At 40.0% G+C, this 23,516-nt stretch overlaps 1 protein-coding gene across 4 annotated transcripts in view; it reads right to left on the bottom strand.

Annotated features, from left to right (window-relative positions):
* LZTR1 (leucine zipper like post translational regulator 1) overlaps positions 1–23,163 on the bottom strand; it is a 40,027-nt gene extending 16,864 nt beyond the window's left edge. For 2 of the 4 annotated variants that reach the window (XM_089677634.1, XM_089677627.1), the window contains exons 1-15: positions 22,759–23,163; positions 18,638–18,700; positions 17,445–17,501; positions 17,021–17,100; positions 14,620–14,728; positions 12,298–12,381; positions 11,119–11,176; positions 10,358–10,497; positions 9,417–9,618; positions 7,909–8,019; positions 6,203–6,295; positions 5,331–5,426; positions 4,607–4,793; positions 2,969–3,138; positions 1,823–1,979 (exon numbers count right to left, since the gene is read on the bottom strand). In XM_089677634.1, the coding sequence (XP_089533760.1) occupies positions 1,823–1,979; positions 2,969–3,138; positions 4,607–4,793; positions 5,331–5,426; positions 6,203–6,295; positions 7,909–8,019; positions 9,417–9,618; positions 10,358–10,497; positions 11,119–11,176; positions 12,298–12,381; positions 14,620–14,728; positions 17,021–17,100; positions 17,445–17,501; positions 18,638–18,700; positions 22,759–22,907 (1,756 nt within the window). In that variant the 5' untranslated portion in view covers positions 22,908–23,163. The remainder of the gene's footprint in view (positions 1–1,822; positions 1,980–2,968; positions 3,139–4,606; positions 4,794–5,330; positions 5,427–6,202; positions 6,296–7,908; positions 8,020–9,416; positions 9,619–10,357; positions 10,498–11,118; positions 11,177–12,297; positions 12,382–14,619; positions 14,729–17,020; positions 17,101–17,444; positions 17,502–18,637; positions 18,701–22,758) is intronic. The other 2 variants (XM_089677613.1, XM_089677620.1) reach the window with 2 other exon arrangements.
* Between the last annotated feature and the right edge of the window lie 353 nt (positions 23,164–23,516).

Below are 23,516 nucleotides of genomic sequence, written 5' to 3' on the forward strand. Positions count from 1 at the left end.
CTGTGTTTGCTCTAATTAGCTACATACAGCACTGGGTTCCAGTAGCACTACAGGTGACTTCCCGTTTGTTGCTGGAAATAAATAAGAGTCACACTGAATGCCTTTCTACTATTCAGAAGAAGCCTTGTATTTTTATAAATATATACAACAACTTCCTCCGGTTGGCCATGGTGGAGAGGCAGATGGATGATGTTAGGATTTCCAACTTGGTCATTCAGAAGAATCCTAGGTATGTAATGGAAATAATTATATCAGGCTAGCTTGGTCCAAACTGCCTATTTAAAGCTAAAGAAAAAATGGAATCCCACTCTAAGGTCCAAGTGGGTTTGACAATTAAAATCGCACGCACACACAATGTATATAAAAAATTTCTCTAATATGGTATGAAATAATAACATTTGAAAATGTTTTTTTTAGTATGATAAAATCTGAAATATTGCAGTTTTGTATCGTGCTACCAGCTAGCAGATGGAGCTTTAGGCTCCATTTTCACATTTATATGTCATCCTTAGCTGCTTTGCTGTAAAAAAGCAGGTTAACAAAGCTCAATCTGACATATACACACACTTAACTGAATGAGTTAGAGCAGCGACTCCCCCCTCCTTTCTTAGGGACTCCATCAAAGTGGGGTATTGTGCTTGAAATGAGAACTTACTGATGCACTCAGTTTAAAAATCCCATAGTGCTCTGGGATTCTTTTGTTGTATTAAATGTTTATATTGGCCAGTTTTCAGGCAACCAGCTTATCAGGTGATCACTTTTTATTTGCTGGGAATTACCAGTTGGGGAAAATATGCTTGGCTCTAAGCCCTGTTTTAGCCCTGGTTCACACTGGACTCGACTTTGAAATTGTGCGACTTTCCTTGAAGTCGCACGATTTCAAAGCCACGTCAGTGCAATTTCAGGTGCGACTTTGGTGACATCTGTGTGACTTCATGCATACAGATGTCTATGTAAGTCACACCTGAAATTGCAAAAAATAGTAAAGGAACCTTTTTTTCCCAAAATTGGTGCGGCATTGCAAAGTTGGAGTTGCACCGATTTCAACATTTCCATTACTGACAATAGGGTACAACTTATCTCCAATTTGAAACTGTCAAATCGCATGACAAGTTGCACCTGTGTGAACCAGAGCTTAGTCATATTACTGTTATTGACTGCTTTTTTACAGCATGCACATTTTCAAATTCATGTGACCAACCAAGTGCACAATTCGATGAAAATGTGTAGGCTCTTTCAGTATGAGTGGTTAAAACACAGTTTGTGTATTACAATTAACAGCTATTAGTATGCGGCTGTTAAAGTACAAAGTATACAGAAACCAGTTAAGAATTTCTTTATTTCAACTAGTCCACTGATTATGTGACTAGCAAAACCTGTTGGTGCTTGTAGGTCCCCATGACTGCAGACTGAGTAATCCTATAGGGCAGGCACCTCAAGGGCTAGATTAAATGAAATTAATCTGCAAAGGTCACACTTATTTCCAGGAACAACAGCACTCTGGTAATTCACATTATACTTATTTAAACATTTGTTATAAAGTCATTTAAGTATAAAAATAAAAAAAAATTACAAGTGTGCCCCTACATCAACTGGAGAACAATTGGGGCTTCATTTTCATTAATTTTATATTCATAAACCGGGTGATGGTCACAAACAAGGAGTGAGAGGGCAGCATGGATCAAAAACAGTTTGGTACTTCTATACTTCTGTTCCTTTCTACTTCTAGAAGACTAAACTGCTTGGAAAGATTGTTACACTACAAAAGGCATTTGCTGTAAAACACCAGCAGCATCATATTTTTGTCCACAAAGCAACAAACCTATATCAACAGGCTGATCTGAGTGAATCCGGATGGGAGGCTGCTGTTTCCTGCGTACAATCTCCACAATCAAGGCCGATGACAAATGCTCAAACTCTTTCATCATGATCACCTGGTTGAAGTGGGATTCCTTTACTACAAAGTTCAGGCAGTGCTCCTAAAACATAAGACAAGTCATTTGCAGGGGCAATAACAATCACCTACTAGCAAAACTAGTAATATACATAATGACACAAAATAAACGGTGTCTACTAGCTGTGACATATTTTTATTCCAAACAAACGTACATAAGCATGTTTTTAGAAGCCCATTTTTCTGGGGAGAGTTTGCAAAAGACATCAGCACTAAGTGGGATGTGTGACTGTTAGATCATAGAGTAAACGTGAAAGAGAGCCTTCTATCCAGAAAGAAAAGATTTGGCTTGCCCTACAGAGCTATCTGATAAAATAGATCAATTATTACAGGCCACCTTATGGCAGCTAAAAGTAGAAGGGAGAAATAGGTAACATATCAGTTACCCAGTAGAACAGGAAACAAATGGTGTGGCTCCGACGTCCAGGAACTACCAGCCTAAAACAGAGGGACATCGTTGTCATGTTGAAATGATACACCACAAAACATCAGCCTCAATACCGAAATGCAGCTTAATAAACAAACGATGCTTTCCAGGGTTTATGGAAGCAATCAGGCGGCTGTACAGCATAGTATATGTTGGTGGCAGTGACAGGTTTACAAGTTTTGCATATAGCAATTGACACTAAAAAAAAAAAATAAAAAAAATAAATCCAATCTCAACCCACCAACTTTATATTTGTTACTGATAAGTGGGTGCCTGGCTTGGAACCCACTTAGGTCTTTACAGAAAAAACAGATTTCTAATAGGAAATGGGTACAGATTCAACAGTCAAAACGAGAACCTATTTAGTAAAAGTAAAGCTAAATTTTACAAGAAATAGGACCTATAACCAAGGCAGACTGGACATCACCCCAGTTCTACATGAAGTGTGGACAGAGAGAAGATTCTGTTTTTTTCTACCCTATAAGCAGACCAAAACACGTTCAGTACAAAAGAACACACGCTATTTAGGACATCTGCTTCTTCCCATGCTGTGGGAAGTTAAAACCTTGAGTTGTGAGCATTCGTACCTTCAACTGGTCCAGCTGCAGCTTGTTAGCATTTTCACACACTATAAGGACGTTCTGAAGGTCAACAGATGCTTCAATATACTGAACGCATAGCTGCTCCAGCCGTGACAACTTGAAGTGGAGAGCCAATTTATATACATCCATGATAATGAGAACATCCTCAACGTGACCTAGATGGTGAGAATCAAACTAATGAAGTGATGGCACATATAGGTTATTGCCTGCCACTAGTCATGAAACATTCAATAATATTCAATAATACACATACAGGACAAGGCAGATGAGGTCTGATTATGTTACATGTACACAACAAACCTGCATTTACAAAAATGTATAAATATGCAGCTAATCTGACTACAGTATGACACAGTGCATACAGCAGATGAACCACTTAGTAATGGAAATCGTTTGTTTAGGCCAGCTTGGAGTTCAGCTGTAAGACCAAATAATTTGTAACTGCTGTGAGAGTACGTCTGTGTTCTTACATCTCTAGAAAGACCAAAAAAATAAAACTACTGACTACTTAAAAGGGTGTTAATCTAAAAAGGGAAAAATCTCCTATCCTGCATCCCAATGATAAAAGCAGCATGCATCCTGATACAAGGTATGCACAGAGTGAACTATTATCATGTCAGTGGGCAACAGAAGGCCAGCATGCTGTGTGTCTGTTTACACTTCTTTCACCACAACAATTCAAGTGTTACTAAACCCACAACAGTAAAATCAGTCTGTATATGCAGTAAAGCATGCTTGTTATACTCACTGTGGAACCTAAGGGGTTAATCCTGCACATTGTGTAAAAAGGACGTTTGATCCTGTTTCTCTGTCCCTCCTTTTGTTCAAATGTCCACCTGATAAGCCAGACTGAACCCGTAGCCACATGCTCAGTTTAGTGTGTATTGCTAGAGGGTTTTTTTTTTTCTTGGGCGAGTGCTTGTGATCAGCACAGGGCCAATCAGCGCTGTCCAGACAGAGGGTCAGAGGTTTCACATCCTCCTAGAGCAGAAAGAAAACTCCTCCTATAGGCTTTAACTAGTGCTCTGCTGAAGTCACAAGACTGCTCTAACTGCTGATGAGAAAAAGTATTTAGCAGTTTACTTTTACTAACATAATTGCACTTCCATGTTGTGTGTACTGTGGGAGAGCAGATATAGTGAATGTAGGGTACTGGGTTTAGTAACACTATAAAAAGGGGTGTTAGGGCTATACAAATAATAAAGAAATGACTGTTCAAAAAAATGAATCATCTCTTGGAAGGAAATATTTTATTATTCATGTTCAGTATATAGACTGTTAAAGAGCAGATATCACAACAGATGCAGAATGAGACAGAACATTAGATATGCTTGTATACTCGTACCTTCATCATTGTTTGTTTTTAATAACATTCAAAGATTAAGGACAGTAACAGTATCTAAGGACGTTAACGTTTCATCGGGACTAATATTAAATCTGTTGGTGTCAGCCTTAAGCTAAAACCCCAATCAAAAGTCAGGACAGTAATCAATTTACTCCCCACTTTTTCCCAAGTAAGGTAGAGGCAAAAAAAAAAAAAAAAAAGGTGAAAAAGATGGTCTTTCTGCAATTATTTACAGCAAATTCTGTAACATCCTGTGCCCAGTTGGCAGCCCCACTGACCTTTCCGTGGATACTTTATCTTGTCTGTATACAGGAACTGCATGAGAAGTTCAAATGGTCTTGGTTCAGCATCTCTGATGACAACTTCCAGCATGGGCAGAGATCGGAACAATTTTGCATTGCCATTTCCATTCTCTTGCTTTTGTTGTGCACTTTGACAGTCTTCCTCAGAATCTGGCTTTAATTTCTGGTTGAACAAAACACAAGAAAAGTATTTTGTATTGCAAAGCTAAGGTCTCATTCAAAATATGGTGCAGAGACATGAGTTTTTCTGCACATGTTCTGCAAGGGCACAAAGCAATCAATTTTTCTCCATGTGCCATGTTCAAACCACAACACTAGTATCACCTGCAGATTTTTTCTTCGCAGGAATCTGCAACATGTATAAAACTCACTGAAACGCACTTGAAAACTGATGTAAACTCGTGTCTCTGCAACTGAAATCCGTGCATTTTTTCCATCAGTTTTTCTGCACGCATGGTGTGCATGAGGCATAAAACTTACAAAAACCTCACAAATATGACAAATTAGCCAGTGGGTAATAAGTCCATAATGGCAGATTACTTCATCATAATACAGCCACGGCAATATTTTTGTTTTAACTCAAGATATCAGCAAACCAGTTCAGGACCAAAACACTTTTTTTGGAAACATCTTTCACTTTTAGGACATTTTCACATTTCTGATTCTCCTTTGTGAAATAAAAAGTATTGTGAGTACTTACATGTCTCTGCCGCTCTCTTGCCTGGGTAATCTTTTTTCTTAGCCATTTACATCGGGCAGTCACAATAGCTGTGTGTCCTCTCATTTTCTCCTCTTTCTAGTGACAATAAAGAAAAAGAACATTAACGCAAAGCATAAACTTTCATATCAAAAGACAATACTGAGATTCTGAGCTTTAGACAAACTTCCCTGCATATTCCATAGATTTGCTTGGTGATTTTTACATGTATTATGTGTTCAGACAAAAAAAAAAAAAAGGCTTAAATCAATCTGCTACAGGTGATTGCTTGGTTAACCTGTGACCTTTATGGTTCCAAAAAGTTCTTCAGACATAGAATAATTCACTTATTTATACTGTACTAATGTGCTCCACATACATAGAACCCATGTGCATCACCTCCTGTCTCCAAAGAAGCAAACAATTAAATACCGCTGCTACAGGCTTACATACTAGGCCAATTTATGAAGGAAGGAAATTAAAGCTTTTAGGCTGTGGTAGGAATAAATACTGAATAAATCTGCATAAACCAGACAAAAAGGACATACGCTCAGTGGAGATGGTGTCCACAGAGCATATCAAGCGCAGGACCATAGTGCTGCAATGCCACAGTGCCAAACACTAAATTACAATGTTGCCAAGAACTGGACTACACAGTAATAAAAACTAAAAAATTGTATAGCACTGTAGGGACATTAGTGTTCTCCATAATAGACACCCCACAGGTACATTCTGAAACCTACTACTGGACAACCAGTCCCCAAGAAATGCTTATGCACTTAAGAGTATAGGAGACAATATGCTGGAAATTGGTCATGTTAACACCAATTTGACAGTTCTCAACTTGCCGAATGCACCTTACAGTTACAACTTACTTCTCCTAAAATAAACTCCACATCACAGAATTGTTGGTTCTCAAACAGCCTTCCATAGTCCTCATGTAAAGTGCACTTGGGGTAACAAGAGAACTGCAAAACAAAAAAAAAAAATTGTAACAATTGTATATGTCTTGTGCTTAGGTCATGGAGAACTCTTTTTGAAACCATACCCATTCAAAAAATACACTATATTGCCAAAAGTATTGGGACGCCTGCCTTTACACACACATGAACTTTAATGGCATCCCAGTCTTAGTCTTCAGGGTTCAATATTGGGATGGCCCACCCTTTGCAGCTATAACAGCTTCAACTCTTCTGGGAAGGCTGTCCACAAGGTTTAGGAGTGTGTCTATGGGAATGTTTGACCATTCTTCCAGAAGCGCATTTGTGAGGTCAGGCACTTGTGTCAGACAAGAACTGGCTTGCAGTCTCCACTCTCATTCATCCCAAAGGTGTTCTATCTGGTTGAGGTCAGGACTCTGTGCAGGCCAGTTAAGTTCCTTCACCCCAAACCCGCTCATCCATGTCTTTATGGACCTTGCTTTGTGCACTGGTGCGCAGTCATGTTGGAACAGGATGGGGCCATCCCTAAACTGTTCCCACAAAATGTCTTGGTATGCTGACAACTTAAGAGTTCCCTTCACTGGAACTAAGGGGCCAAGCCCAACCCCTGAAAAACAACCCCACACCATAATCCCCCCTCCAAACTTTACACTTGGCACAATTCAGTCAGCTAAGTACCGTTCTCTAGGGAACCGCCAAACCCAGACACACCAATCAGATTGCCAGACAGAGAAGCATGATTTGCCACTCCAGAGAACATGTCTCCACTGCTCTAGAGTCCAGTGGCGGCGTGCTTTACACCACTACATCCGACACTTTACATTGCACTTGGTGATGTAAGGCTTGGATGCAGCTGCTCAGCCACGGAAACCCATTCTGTGAAGCTCTCTACGCACTCTTATGCTAATCTGAAAGCTTGGAGGTCTTTAGCTGTTATTGCAGAGAGCTGGCGAATTCTGTGCACAGTGCTCTTCGGCATGTGCTGACCCCGCTCTGTCATTTTACGTGGCCTACCACTTCGTAGCTGACATGCTTCCACCTTGTTATAATACCACTAACAGTTGAGCGTGGAATATTTAGTAGCAAGGACATTTCACGGATGAAATTATTGCACAGGTGGCAACCTATCACGGTAGCACACTTGGAGTCACTGAGCTCCTGAGAGCGACCCATTCTTTCACAAATGTTGAAAAAGCAGTCTGCGTGCCTAGGTGCTTGATTTTATACAACTGTGACCATGGAGGTGATTGGAACACCTGAATCCAATGATTTGGACGGGTTTCCCAATACTTTTGGCAATATAGTGTATGTGCCAGCTATAAATCAGATTCACTAACATGCTTTATTCCAAAATTTTGCAACACTTTAATATTTACCATTTGTACGTATCTTCTGAAGTAAAAATCTCAGTCAGAAGTTTTGGACCTTTCATATATTAGGTTCAAGGTACTGTCTCAAAAGTTAAAAATCATAAATGGAAAGCAGAATTTTATCAATAATTCTAGAACACCTACCTCTCTACAACCACTGACTAATACTACATAAAATGCAGTGAATCAAGGAGGCAAGTTCGCAGAATAGCAAAATCTTAGTTCATATTTAAGAGTAGAAATATATAGTCATCCAATTTATTTTCTGACCTGAAAGCGATACATCTCTCCACTTCTGACATTATTATCCACAGTCCCACCAAAGATGTACATGGCATCTGCAATCACGGCTGCAGCATGAAACAAGCGGCCACTGGGCAACTGTAATGCAAACAATGAGTAACCATCACAAGGTCTAGCGTGCTGTAAAACCTTCTATTCTTGTATTCTTGTATAGAAAATGTAATTGTGCTACAGTTCACTTTATCCACACAAAATATTAGGCGTTTTTTCCCCTCCTATATATTAAACAAAAAAAAAAAATCAGGTGGAGACAAAAATTACACTGGAGCTATTTAAGGTTTATTTATGATTATTATATACTGTATGTGCCAAGGTTTAAGATCTGCAGACATCCAACACTTGTGGACCTACTGCAGACTAGGAAAAGTAAAGAGATTAAGTGCCAAATGCAGTAAACCACAGCAAACAATCACATTTCCGTTTGTTGTATTTAGATCAATGAAAAATTAAATCTGATTGGTGGCTGTGGATTTACTTGCACTGCTAAAAAATAGGCCTACTGGAATTCATCCTTTGTGAGCCAAGACTTGCTACTCTGGTATACTGAAGCAATGATATAAAGGCACCCCTTTCCTATTAAAGAATGTATGAATTGAAAATTAATTTATGCCCCCTGACATCAACAATCTGTACTTTGCGATTTTAAAAAGGTACACTTCCCCATGCCATGAGAATATTACATTTTCAGTTAAGTAAGATTATGCAGCTGTGTGTGCTTCTACTTGTCTGAGCATGCTAGTTATGACAGCTCAACGTTTCCAGCTAGTGATTAGGAACCACATTCAATATGGTTCCCAATAAAGTGATCACCATGACAGGCAATTGTGGTGATAACAGAAGTTTGTTTTTAAACTAACCTCTCAGCTGGAGTGGTCACTGTGCCTTGCACATAGAGAAGTGCAGTGGTGACTGAAGTGGTCAGGCTGCAACCTTCACTGAATTACAGTGTACATAAACTAAAAAAATTCAGCTGAAAAAAAAAAACTGATTAACTTTGCAATAATGGGAGTTTACTTCCTAGTTTTGTGGCTACAAAATAGCTGCAGGTCTCCGAATAGTGAGCAGGAACCAATAAGGATGATTCCAAATCATGGGATTAACCAAAACAGCCAATCATGTTGGTCACAGAGGTTTGTTTACAATGTTGCTAAATTTGGTCTGAGTTTTTATGCTATAACGATCCCTAGTCATGAAAAAGATAATGGCTGCATGGCCTAATGGGCAATTGACCTTTTCTCAAAGAGTTATGTCATTCCAATATACAGCACATACACAGGAAAGAACAACTGTCAGCATGTTTACAGGTAGTATAGAGATACACTAAAGGGATTAAAAAAAAAAAAAAATTATATATATATATATATATATATATATATATATAAAAAACACATAATATATACATACATATACACACACACACACACATACATACATATATACATACATACATACACACACACTGAGGAGGATCTTACCTCACTATCTGGACTGGGCTGGATCACTTCCCAGGACTGGGAGTCAACATCATAGCAGTGCAATTCATTAGGCAAAGTGTTATCTGCTGCACCCCCAAACACATACAGGTGGCGATCAAAAGCCACCATTGTGTGTCCATAGCGTCTCTGTGGGGGAGGAGGGGAACCGCGCAGTAAGTGCTCGGTAGGGATACGCATCCAGCTGTACCACAAGAAATAACATATCAGAACAGTAAATCTGTCATTTGTATGCTATTACTAAAATTGCTATATGCTAATGTGTCCATAGTTTAGGAATCACTACATACTGTAAGACATTGTGATATACAGACATTAAAATTTATGTATAACCAATTTTTTTTTTTGTAGGAAATGGTTAAAACCAGGTCAGTATTCTATTTGTTGTTGTCTGTATCTGGTTTGTGAGCTATAAACTTTAGGTTATAATGGCAGTCATACATCAGCTAAATGTGATATGAAGACTTTACATTTATAGACTGTAAAATATCCAGTTAACTGGTACAGAGCCCTTATAGATCACTTTAAGGCTCATTCTGCAAGCGGTGAGCTGTACCTTGCACACACACAGCACGCTGTTCTGCAAGTCTTTAGCAAAATAGCTTTACAGCCTTTACTGCACAACCAAAACACTTCACCTATGATGAATGGAGTGGTTATTCGAGCACAGGGCTGCCAGAAACTAGTGCATTTACTGTGCCTGAAAAACACACAGCAGCTCTGCCAGTCTCACGTTTCAAGCATGTAGTCAAGGACACAGTTGTGACTTCATAGAGAAACTAATTAGTCTTACAGTATGAAGGACATTGTTAGAACCAGTAATGAGCTGTATGAACACTGGATTTACTTTCCTGACTCAAGAGCTTTGTTCAGAGCCATGCATTCTGTGTGTGAAATATATTAGGAAAATATTTGATTCTCACACTTTCTCTTCAAATTCAAATTGGAACAAGTTGTTTGTGATCTTTGCCCCACTTTGACCAGAAAAAACAAACATTTTATCCCTGCAGACAGCCACTGGGAAGTTACAGCAAGATGGTGGGATCTCTCCACTCTGCTCGATCTGCAAAACAAACATCAAGTCTTCAGTTACACTCACCATGTGAGAGACATCTCACTGAGCAATCAGAGGCACACTGCATCTATCCACAGTCACACACAGATCTTGGGCTGACAACGATCTTTTATTAGCAAGGAAGAATAGATTATCAAGCCTCACTTACCAGGCAACCAGTGGTAAAGACCAGAAATAAGATGGTTGCCAGATCTTCTAACACTTTTACATTATTATTATACAGGATTTATATAGTGCCAACAGTTTGCTCAGCACTTTACAATATAACGGGAGACAATACAGCATCGATGCAGTTCAATACAAGAGGGTTAGGAGGGCCTGATCCTTGGAGCTTACAATCTAAGATTAATTCAGCTATATTTATGTATCGGATAAATAAAAAGTGTTTTTGCACTTAATGTAAAAAATATATGGTAGGAGATATTCACTTTTACTAGACTGTTTGGAATTATTATTACAGACTTCAGTTTATTTAACAATTATTTTCTGGATGCGCACTTATTATATGTATATATTTATGTATCCATTGGGGTTTGCAGCCTTTAAATACCGCAAGACAAATTTAAGTAACTATTATAAACTCCAAATTTTGTAGAAATGTTATATTACCTCTTCCCAAGTTGATAAATCCCGGTCTTGCAAACTGATTGTCCACATGTCATTTAGCCTAAATACAAGAATACATATCAGTTAATAAAATGTGTGCATGATCAAGGTCTATAATCTGTACAAAGTGGATCAATGTACAGAATTCTATATAAAGCAGATGGGCGTGCTGATCCTAACTAATGAATTATTATTAATTTTACAAATTCCAATCTCACTGCTTTATTTGTGCAGAATGCATTTCTCACAAGTTCACATTTTATTGGAAAGGTTGAGGTTTTGAGCGGTATAAGGCAGAACTCAATCCCTTATTAGGTCTGTCTGACCTGCCTGGGAGACCTTCCCCCAAAACCAATCTAATCATTACAGTCAATGCTTTGCTATGAGCTAAACTTTCTACTGCTGCCTGAAGTGCATATGCCAAACATATTCCTATAGAAAACCTACTCCCTAGTGGATTCTTCATAGAATACTTGAATAGTGCACAGACAGAAGAAGGAACAAAGAAGTTGAACTCTTAAACTCTAGCTCACTCCACCCCAAACCAAAACATATGTAAAGTTACACTTACATTAGAAGGCAGCATACACTAATAAATCACAAGCACAAGCTAATTTGATGAAATCAGTGATGACAACCCATTTTCCTTTAAAGAAGTTCACCTTTTAACAAAAAATAATAAATGCACATTTTTAAACCTGCAAAAAAATGTGAATTATTTTTTATTTCAGTAAAACAGTGCACCAGTGATCAGCAGATCGCTGGTGCCATGAAGTTCTCCTGCAGACCTGTCAGTGTATCTATGTGCCCGTACAGCACCGTGGTAGTTCATTGAGAACTATAAGCCGACAGTGACAAAGGCAGTCAGAACTTGTGTTCTCATTCACAGAATGAATGAGAGACAGAGAAAAGAAGATCCCCTGCTAGCTGTCACAACAGGGAGCAGGGGCTGGTCCGTTCGTAACATGTATCATGTTACACAGTAAATATGGGTGTAACATGTAACATGTTATGAAAGGTGAACTTTAATTCTTTAAGTTACATTTCTGCGCTCTACTACATCATATTTTAGGACATTAATATTACTAAATTTACAGTTTCTACATGCCTATCCTAGATTTGTTTATTCCAATATGCAATATGTACTATCCAAAGAAAACACTGTGAATATGTTTAGCATACCTGGCATTGCCATCATATCCAGCAAAAATCCAAAGTTTATCATTGTATACTGTAGCTCCGTGTGCTGAGCGTGCCACTGGTAATCTAAAAGGAGGAGGAAGAGATCAGGCCAGTAGAGGAGGACACATCACAGATAAGTAAAAACACACCTCCATGCCTTAAAGCACCTAATCCATCTCAGAAAAAAAAACAAAAAAAAAAAAAAACTTCCAGAAATCAATTTATAGGGCAAGATTTGTTTTATACTTTCCTTGCCATTCACCAAACAGTATCTGAAGTTTGCTTAGAGCTTGCAAATAAATTTCCCAAACAGATGAGATGACACCTCAGTGAGATGAGGACAGATGGTGAAGTGTAGATGTTTGGGGGAGAAAATTAGTGTGGGGCTGTGTTTGTTATAAATGTACATCTATTATGAACATATATTCATTACATCAAATCATTTTCAAGGAAATATATTTGTACAAGTATGCTTGTCAGACTTCTGGGTTCATTAGCAATTAGTCCAGCCCTGTATACAGTACAAATTTGAGGGTATCCTAACCAATGACCCAGATTAACATATACCTTGCCAAGTAAATATCAAGTTAAATGCACCAGAGGAATCAGGAGATATAGAGAACAATAATTATTCAAAATTACATTTTTTTTCCAAGGCAAGCTACAGATACGAGATGGCAGAAGATCCAAATGTATGCATAATTGAAACCACGCAGACATCCTTGGATGCCTTCTATCAGGAAACCAATTGAAAGAAATCATTTTTTTGGCAGGAAACGGATTCTTCTTTAACCTTTAGCCCTGCTACAGGCAAGCAGCAAGGCTCACCTATCAGGTGGAAGCACTTGAGTGGCTGTGCTGCTGCCCGAGTGCTTCCACACAGCCCACTACAGTGCCAGCCACCTACCCCCTATGTCTCACCAGTTCAGCGGGTATATGGGAGAGAGGACATGTCCGCTCCCCCTCCCTTCTTGTTCTGACCTGGAAGTGACGTCACTTCTGGGTCCCCGTTGACAGATTTCCCGGCCAGAAGGCTGGGAAAGAATATAACACAGTGTGATTTGCACTGCATTACATCCAGTGGAGTACAGGGGAGACATGCAGGGTCTTTTAGACCATGGATGTCTCAAAGAGAACCTGTGAGCAAAAATCATCACTTTTTGTCCCCTATGTAGTGAAAAAAAAAAAAAAAAGTAAAAAAAAGATTTTTTTTTAAAATTGTAAAAAATTAAGGTTACAGCCAAGCATATAACCTCCCCCCCAAAAAATTGAGGTCCCCACAAATATGCACAAACGTAAAAGTACACATGAAAACGTCAATTACGATACACAGGTAACATATCGCTGCTCAGGCCAGAGAATGAGAGCATCAATTTTAGCACAAGCTCTCTTCCGTAATGCTAAACTGATGACTTACAAGGGGCTTTAAAAGCGTTGTCTATAGAAAATATAGAATACTAAAGTGTGTCGCCATTCCACGAGCACACGCAAATTTAAAGGTTGATATGCTGGATATCTATTTACTCAGTGCAACCTCATCTTTTATATTTTACTAAAAAATTTGGTAATGTATTCCTTTTTTGTGCCCCAAAGTTAAATTAAGTGCATTTTTTACTAAAATGTTGCGTTTCCTAGACCTTTGTGGTGATAATCGTGTGACATAAAAAATTGGAACTACCATATTTTTATTCTCTCAGGTTTCTGCTTTCTTAAAATATATAATATTTGGGGGTTTTATGTAATCTTCAGGCCTAAAATAATTTTTTTTGTAAACGTCTTCAAAAAATGGCTCTGGCAGCGAAAGGGATAAAGCATAAGCCCGACAATTCCCTTTCCTGACGAGCACCCAATCAGTGCTCATTAAACTGCAAGGTCTCTCTCCTCCCTGCTAGTCCCTGGGTGCAAGTGTTGGAGACAGGCAGTGAGGTGAGGAGAAGATCAACAGCGCAATGTTAAAAATATTAAATGTTTAAGTCGCCATAAAGTCCCTTTTGTTTTTAAAAGCTCCAGACATTCCTAAAAGCACCTCAGATTTAAATACGGTTTTGGTTAAATTTTTATTTTTTTATTTTTTAATTTGGACCAGTAGATTTTCATGAGGGACAAGTAGATTGGGATACCGATTTAGTCACTGGACAAGTTGTTTTTTTCAAAACTTTCCACACCCCTACCAGGCGTGGAAGGGGCTGCACATATTCTGCATACACTGGCTTTTATCACAATTTCCAAGCAAAATCAGGAAATAAAAAAAGCAATATATGTCAAAGTATGTGTCCTCTACCAAAATCTGACATAAGACATTCACAATGCCGATCTACAAACCTTCCTTCAATTTTCCATTCTGTCCAGAGACCGGTTGCAAACTTGTACTCAAACAAATCGTTCTTGTTCTTCAGATTTGAATTGGAGTAGATGTCCCCAGTGTAGCCACCTAGACATATGTTAATAATATGCATCAGCACTTATGATGCTTAAAAATAACAGCTTAATTACTGCAAATGGGAAGTATTGTATTCAACCTCTGCCATATTTCATTTAAAGTACAACTAAAAGGCAAAAACTTTTTTTTCCATTTTTGATATAATAATGAAGCGTTATAACCTTTGTCAGTTATTTTGCCATCTGTGTCCCCATAGGAAGATTTCCCCTCTATTTCTGTTCTGGGGACAACCTGAAATTGGAGTTTTGATTTCATTTTCACACTCAGTGATAAAAGTAAACAGGATGAGTAGAAAGGGTGAATCTACCTAAAGACAGCAATAAACCTCTGACAAGGGTTCTAATCCCTCTATACTCTATCCAAAAATGCCTTATACTTTAAGTTCTAAATTGTATTTCTACGTGTCTTAACATTTAAGCTCGTATTGCTGATCCTGCCAGAAATCCAGGGATCTTTTTAGCCTGTTGAGAGTGCAGGATTTAATCTAGTACTCAATTGTTTACACAGTTGTACAGTGAAGGAAATAAGTATTTGATCCCCTGCCGATTTTGAATGTTTGCCCACTCACAAAGAAATGATCAGACTAAAAATCGAATGGTAGGTGTATTGTAACACAGAGACAGAATAGCAAGAAAAAATTCAAAAGAAATGCATGTCTAACAAATGATGCATGGATTTGCATGTTCACGAGGGAAATAAGTATTTGATCCCCTTCACAAAACGTGACTTAGTACTTGGTGGCAAATCCCTTGTTGGCAATCACAGAGGTCAGACGTTTCCTGTAGTTGGCCACCAGGTTTGCACACATCTCAGGAGGGATTTTGGCCCACTCCTCTCCAAGTCATTAAGGTTTGGTGGTTGACGTTTGGCAACTCTAACTTTCAGCTCCCTCTACAGATTTTCAACCGGATTAAGGTCTGGAGACTGGCTAGGCCACTTCAGGACCATAATGTGCATCTTTTTGAGCCACTCCTTTGTTGCTTTGGCCGTGTGTTTTGGGTCATTGTCATGCTGGAACACCCATCCACAACCTATTTTCAATGCCCTGGCTGAGGGAAGAAGGTTCTCACCCAAGATTTAAAGGTACATTGCCCCGTCCATCGTCTCCTTTGATATGGAGTTGTCCTGTCCCCTTAGCAGAAAAAAAACCCCAAAGCAGAATGTTAACACCACCATGTTTGACAGTTGGGATGGTGTTCTTGGGGTCATAGGCAGCATTCCTCCTCCTCCAAACATGGTGAGTTGAGTTGATGCCAAAGAGCTCAATTTTGGTCTCATCTGACCACAACACTTTCAACCAGTCCTCCTCTGCATCATTCAGATGTTCAGTGGCAAACTTCAGACGGGCCTAGGCATGTGCTTTCTTGAGCAGAGGGACCTTGCGGGCACTGCAGGATTTCAATCCTTGTCGGTGTAGTGTGTTACCAATTGTTTTCTTGGTGACTGTGGTCCCGGCTGCCTGGAGATCATTGACAAGATCCTCACGTGTAGTTCTGGGATGATTCCTCACTGTTCTCATGATCATTGACACTTCATGGAGGTGAGATCTTGCATGGTGCACAAGACCTAGGGAGACTGACAGCTGTTTTGTGTTTCTTCCATTTGCGAATGATTGCACCAACTGTTGTCACCTTCTCAAGCTAGGCGATAGTTTGGTAGCCCAGTCCAGCCTTGTGTAGGTCTACAATCTTGTCCCTGACATCCTTGGACAGCTCTTCGGTCTTTGCCATGGTGAAGAGTTTGGAATCTGATTGTTTGAGTGCTCTTGTGGACAGGTGTCTTATATTCAGGTAACAAAATGAGATTAGCAGCACTCCCTTTAAGAGACTGCTTCTAATCTCAGCTTGTTACCTGTATGAAAGACACCTGGTAGCCAGAAATCCTGCTGAATGATAGGGGATCAAATACTTATTTCCCTCATAAACATGCAAATCAGTGCATCATTTGTTAGCCATGCATTTCTTTTGATTTTTTTTGTTGCTATTCTGTCTCTCAGTGTTACAATACACCTACCATTCGATTGTTAGACTGATCATTTACTTGTGAGTGGGCAAACATTCAAAATCAGCAGGGGATCAAATACTTATTTCCTTCACTGTATGTCAAGGAGCAGTTGCAGTTAAGAAGAGCTTTATTTTTTAACCTCTTTGAAAATCCTGTGAGTCCATCTAAGTGTGTTAGAACATATGTTTACATTTTTTATTATACATATACACACACACATCAAATGTAATACTTAAAGCAGAATTCTCTCACATTACTTATAACTGTCACTTTACTCACCAAACACGAACATGCTGCTTCCATATACCACAGCTGAATGATGATATCGTGGTGCTGGGGGAGTTCCAGTTGTAAATGCCCTATTTAAGTAAATACAAATATTTGTTAGAGAACAGTTTACATTTTCTATACATTTACTCTATCCATAACAGAAAGCAGCAATTTAAAGATGTTTCTTTCATTTACAGTTATCAAACAAAATTTTTGAAAAAAAAAATGATAACTCTTGCCCAAGGCCCAACTCTTGCCAAAATGTTTTGTTTCATTTTGGATAAAGCAGTTCTGTTCTGTTATATTGTTGTCTGTGCTGCTATTGGTGAGACTCCCCCTTGCTTCTTGTTCAATTTTTTAAACTTAATAAAATAATGAGCTGGCACAGAGCAACTAAAGTTATCAGTAGTCACATTGCTGACAGAACACATACCTGCACCAGGAGCAGTCTTTCACATCAAACCTCAGCAAGTCATTTAGCATGTTCTTCCTGTGATTAAAAAATGTTAACAATCATTTCTCCTCCTCTGACACATTCTGTGTTAAAGGGAAACTATTCTATTTTTTCAGTCTGTACAGTTATTGGAACAGCATTTTGCCCACCATTTTGTGTACTATTTTAGAATTTGAGGACTGTATTTAAAAAAACTATCCTGGTGATTTTTTTTCTCTTGTACCTTTATATCAGGCAGCCCATTTAACATTCCAGCTGATGTATTGCAGAGACAAAATGAACTTCATATAAGCCACACAGGGAGTGTGTTGTGTTTGCTCAGCTTGATAAATTGCCCACAATGATCTGCCTCCTAATATATTATATGTCTAGTGTTTGTATTTTCTCCTTGTATACATGGTGTTCCGCCAGGTGATCTGGTACTGTATTTACACAGCATTGTGTCCAAGCAGTCAGGACTCTTGATTTGCAGATCTTGGTACTGGGTCTCAATTGAACCTAGGGCATAATATGCACGGAGAATTCAAATTGTCTTTTTATTTGCATTAGGTACCTATATGTGTTCCAATTTCCTGCAACAATCCAAAAGCATACAAACAGGCTACTTGCTTTGCCCCTAAAAACTGGCCCTAGTGTTCACTCCTTTTGGTGAAAAGAAACAATTCTATGCATTCTGTAAATCCCTCCATGTCAGAGCTAAATATACGTTTGTCTAAAAAAGAAAACAAAATAGCTGCCACCTTGGAGTTCAGCTTTGAAATTAATCTGGGACCAGGCTTTGCACTGTGGAGCAATTTATACTCAAAGTTTTCAGCAGAAAGCACTGCAGCTCTTTGGGTCCATCTCTAACCAGCCCAGTTTAGGGTGCTCCCATTCATATACCATCTGTTCTGTGTCAGAGACTAAAAAGCTGCCTAGTCATTACTGGCAGGAGGAGCAGAGCGAGCTGAACTGGTGAGAGAACTATTTGAATGACCTCAGTGCTTTTGCTGCATGCACCTGCAGAAGTCATGGGGAGCATGTTTTAAAGCTTTTTTACTGTTACCACAAACTTGTAAATACTTGAATGCCTATAGCCTTTCTATATATACTAGTGAAAACACTGCTGGGCATGGGGTGGGTCATATATTACTAAGAACTTTTATTTACATGTTCATTTTATTTTAACCTACCCGTTATCACCACCAAAGACATATATAGCATCTTTGTAAGCTACAACAGTGTGTTTACTGCGTCTGTGAAAAAAAAAAAGAATAGAAAAAGCATATTTAGATGTACAGAAATTCATAAACAAATGTATAGTTACAAATCTGCTTAAAGAGAACCCATTAGGCCTCTAATGATTTTAAATCTGCACTTAACTGCGATAGAAGGCAGTATACTCAACTTTATTTTATCAATTTCTACTACCTTACTTGCATTCCTGCACTTGGAAAGCCTGTTTGGCATTTGACACTTCCAAAAATGCCAGAATTACAGCATTGTAAAAGGTAGGAGAAACAGGCTCCCAGGGAGAATGTACACAATTGTCTACTGCAGTGGAGTGCAGCTCTTAAGAGGCCTGAAATGGTATATCTATCCAAGTAGCTGGTTTTCAATAAACCATTAAAAAGCTATTCCTAAATTCCAGTAACTGTTACAAGGTTCAATTACTCTAAATCTGCTAGAGAAAACCTTGTTTTAAGAAAAAAAAACTGACTGAACATTGACACACCTTCATTTTCAGACAGCCCATAAATTTCCAGACACCTGCAAACCCTGGGAAGCAATCCTTCTGACTGTAGGCTTACTTTGCTCCAGTGTCAGAGATCAGTGATGTCCACACTTACCAAAAATCCTCACAAATTGGCAGTGTAGAAGTCTTCAAAATGCCTTTCAGTAAATGTATACACTCATATGGTCAGCAAATGACAGCCATTCTTTGTGTACCAGAATAGATATCTTACCACTGTCTGCCCCGATACAAAGCAAGCCATAACTTGGGTTGTCCTGTGTCCACATACTCCCCCCAACAGTTTGCACTTTTGCCTAACAGAACTAGGGTGGTTCGAATCCCAATCGCGGCACTACCTGCCCAGAGTATGCATGTTCTACCTGTGCCTGTGTTGGTTTCCTCAGGGTACTCTGGTTACCTCCCACACTCCAAAGACCTTAGATTGTATGCTCCTTTAGGGTTAGGGACTGATGTTAATGTACAATATATGTAAAGTGCTGTGTAAATTGACGGCACTATGTTACGAACTGTAATAAATAAAATTAACAAGAGAGGGTTCAGAGGACCCTGCTTGTGGCAACTTATCATCTAAACAGAGGAACAAATAAAACAAAATGGTAATTACTGTGTGGGATGTGTTGACAGAAAAAGTAAAAGTACATAATGTGATGGTGGGGATGCTAGAGACAGGAGGTCTTAAAAGAACCAAGGAGGACAGTTTGGGTGATATTTTGAGACTAGGTTGGTGATGTATTGTGTGTGTATATAACACACACACACAATATTGCTAAAACATTTGTGAAAGAATGGGTAACTCTCAGCTCAGTGAATTCATGCATAGTACTGTGATAGGTTGCCACCTGTGTACAATGTACAATTGCCTGAGCTCCTACCTCACTGACAACAACCTTCTTGACCCTTTACAGTCTGGCTTTCGCTCTCTACACTCCACTGAAACTGCCCTACTGAAACTCACTAATGATTTACTAACTGCTAAAACCAATGGCCACTACTCCATACTCTTACTACTTGACTTCTCTGTGGCTTTTGATACTGCTGACCATCCCCTCCTCCTCCTCAAACAATTCCACTCTCTTGGCCTCAGAGACTCCGCTCCCTCCTGGTTCACCTCCTACCTATCACAGCGCTCCTTCAGCGTTACCTATAACTCTGCCTCCTCCTCTCCACTTCCTCTTTCTGTAGGGATCCCTCAAGCCTCTGTCCTTGGACCCCTTCTCTTCTCCATCTACACCTCCTCCCTTGGTCACTTGATAAACTCCCATGGCTTTAAGTACCATCTCTATGCTGATGACACACAAATCTATCTTTCTACTCCTCAGCTCTTCAGTCTCCTCTCACATTACTAACATACTAAGTGACATATCAGCATGGATGTCACTCCACTTCGTCAAACTCAATCTTTCCAAAACTGAGCTCTTAGTATTCCCCCCAGCCCGTGCCCCCTCCCCTGACTTCTCCATCAAGATCAATAACACAATCATCAGTCCCTACCCTCATGCCAGGGTACTAGGTGTAATCCTAGACTCCCATCTGTCCTTTCAACCCCAAATCCAATCACTGTACAAATCTTGGCGCTATATAGAGTCTGTATAATAACAACCTGTGAAATTTCCATGCTACTAAATATTCCAAAGTCAACTGTTAGTGGTATTATAAAAAAGTGGAAGTAACTGGGAAGAACAGCAACTCAGCCATGAAGCCACGTAAAACGAGAGCAGGGTCAGCACAATGCACAGAAGTCGCACTGCCTGCAGAGTCAATAGCTGAAGACCTACAAAGTTTGTGTGGCCTTCAGAATAGCACAACAGTGCATAGAGAGCTTCATGGAATGGGTTTCCATAGCCGAGCAGCTGCATCCAAGCCTTACATTACTGAGTGCAATGCAAAGTGTCGGATGCAGTGGTGTAAAGCTCGGCGCTACTGGACTCTAGAGCAGTGGAGACGTGTTCTCTGGAGTAAAGAATCATGCTTCTCTGTCTAGCAATCTGATGAATGTGTTTGGGTTTGGCGATTGCCAGGAGAATACTACTTGCCTGACAGCATTGCACCAAGTGTAAAGTTTGGTGGAGGGGGGATTATGGTGTGGTGTTGTCTTTCAGGGGTTGGGCTTGGCCCCTTAGTTCCAGTGAAAGGAACTCTTAAGGCGTCAGCATACCAAGACATTTTGGACTATTTCATGCTCACACCTTTGTGGCAACAGTTTGGGGATGGCCACTTCCTGTGCAACTTGACTGTGCACCATTGCACAAAGCCATAGAGACATGGAAGAGCGAGTTTGGGGTGGAGGAATTTGACTGGCCTGTACAGAGTCCTGACCACAACCCGACAGAACACCTTTGGGATGAATTAGAGACTGCAAGCCAGGCCTTCTCGTCTGACATCAGTTCCTGCCCTCACAAATGCACTTCTGGAAGAATGGACAAACATTCCCATAGACACATTCCTAAACCTTGTGGACAGTCTTCCCAGAAGAGTTGAAGAAGCGGTTATAGCTGCAAAGGGCGGGCCAACTCTATATATATATATATATATCTATATCTAGAGAGAGAGAGATGATTGTTTCAGTTACAATGGTAAGGGTCCTTTCAAGTTCATGAATACCCACTCCTACCCCTTTTGAGATATCCCATACTTTAAGAGCGGGTTCACAATGGTGCGCTGCAGTTTGGATGCAGCACGATTTATCTACATTTTACACACAGTTTTAGGCGCACTTTTCATTTGACTTCCATTAGAACCTGTGTTTCAAGGATGCATTTTCATAATATGCACAGTCTAACATAAGTCAATGGGAACAGCATGTAAAACGCAGATACAATTGTTCTGCACTGAAACTGTCCTGCACTGGTTGAACCCAGTCTATGTTTTCACTCCACTTGCCCCAAACTGCAGCTTTGCTTTACACTGTGATGTAGGGTCTGGTGCTCTGTGAGCTGCCCACAAGTTTGAGGATCTGACACTGCTGGAACTATTTTTGATCACCATTGATCAGCATTAATATTTCTGAACAGCAGGTATATTCTTATCTTGGACCAATGTAAGTATGCATATCTCATACCTAACAGAGTACTGTGAAAGCTTGAAATCACTGCATGAGTCACTACAGTGAGTTCTGCAGTCGTAAGGTCCTGTGCTTTTCTGCATACTGACCATAGGGGGGGGTCGCTCACCTGGGACTGCCATCATTCACATAATGCCTTATATTTCTTTCATTAAATGGAAGGTGTTCTCTGATTGGACTACGTAGAGATTGTGGCCTCTCTACCCCATCTATGTTTATTTACCATGTGCCAAAGTTAAAGCCTTCAGCAGGGACTGGCCAAATTTTCATCCATGAATGGATAACCGGGTTGTACAGAAGTCAATTGGTATCTGACTGACTTCTGTACAACCAGAATGACGGGGTTTTCCTGATTGATCAGTGCCGCCGGCTATAGCTGGCAGCACTGACCATCGTATTCTGATGGTGGGGGAAGTCTCCTGTCAGAATACAATATCATGGTGGTGCGAGAACCATACCTGCCCTGTCACCATCAGTTGTGCCCCCTGCTCACTCACCTGGCCCCCACAAACTCATCGCAGGGCAGCAATCTCCGCCAGCGGTGGACACTTTCGAAGGGCCCGAAATTCAGGGTGAGATACTCCACACTGTCCGAGCAGCTGTGATCGAAGTCCACACTGGGGGCCACCTTAGACTTGCACGCCATTAGAGCTCAGGCCCTGGACTCCTACAAGAAGAAATTGTCAGTAAGGTGCTGCCTGTCAGCTTTGTCCTCCTATCCACTCCCAGCCATAGGACAGCATGACAGCCTGTACTGTACAAGACACAGCCGGCCCACTAAGGGCTCCCCGCACACAATACGGGCCCCAGGTACAAGAGAGCCATGTGAGGGGCTCATATCAGGAAGAGACACTGCATACAGAGCTGGGAGCGGCGTCCAGCCGACAGGAAGGAAGAGGAAACGTGACAGGAAATGTCAGAGCCCTATTAGGGAGACTATACATCCATCCGCTCAACTCTATGGTTACTGAGCCGTAAGTCAAGCAAACGCTGAGCTAGTATGGTGCAAGAGTGACATCTAGTGGCTGAAAAACAAACTGCGATACGCTTCTGAAAATTCTAAAAGGCCTGTTAGGTTTATTCAGCTTCTCTGCCTGGGGCCATCCTAACAATATATGGAACGTTTAACGACAGAGATTCCAAGTGACAATTCTGAGATTAAAAATATGAATTCTGAAATTAAAACTCAGAATTATGACTTTGAGACCCAGAATTTTGACTTTTAGGCCCTGATCACACAGGTGTACTTAAAGCT

The sequence above is a fragment of the Staurois parvus genome, unplaced genomic scaffold, assembly GCF_062004578.1.
Source record: "Staurois parvus isolate SC_StPar_1 unplaced genomic scaffold, SC_StPar_1.0 ptg000014l, whole genome shotgun sequence".
NCBI classification, from domain to species: domain Eukaryota; kingdom Metazoa; phylum Chordata; class Amphibia; order Anura; family Ranidae; genus Staurois; species Staurois parvus.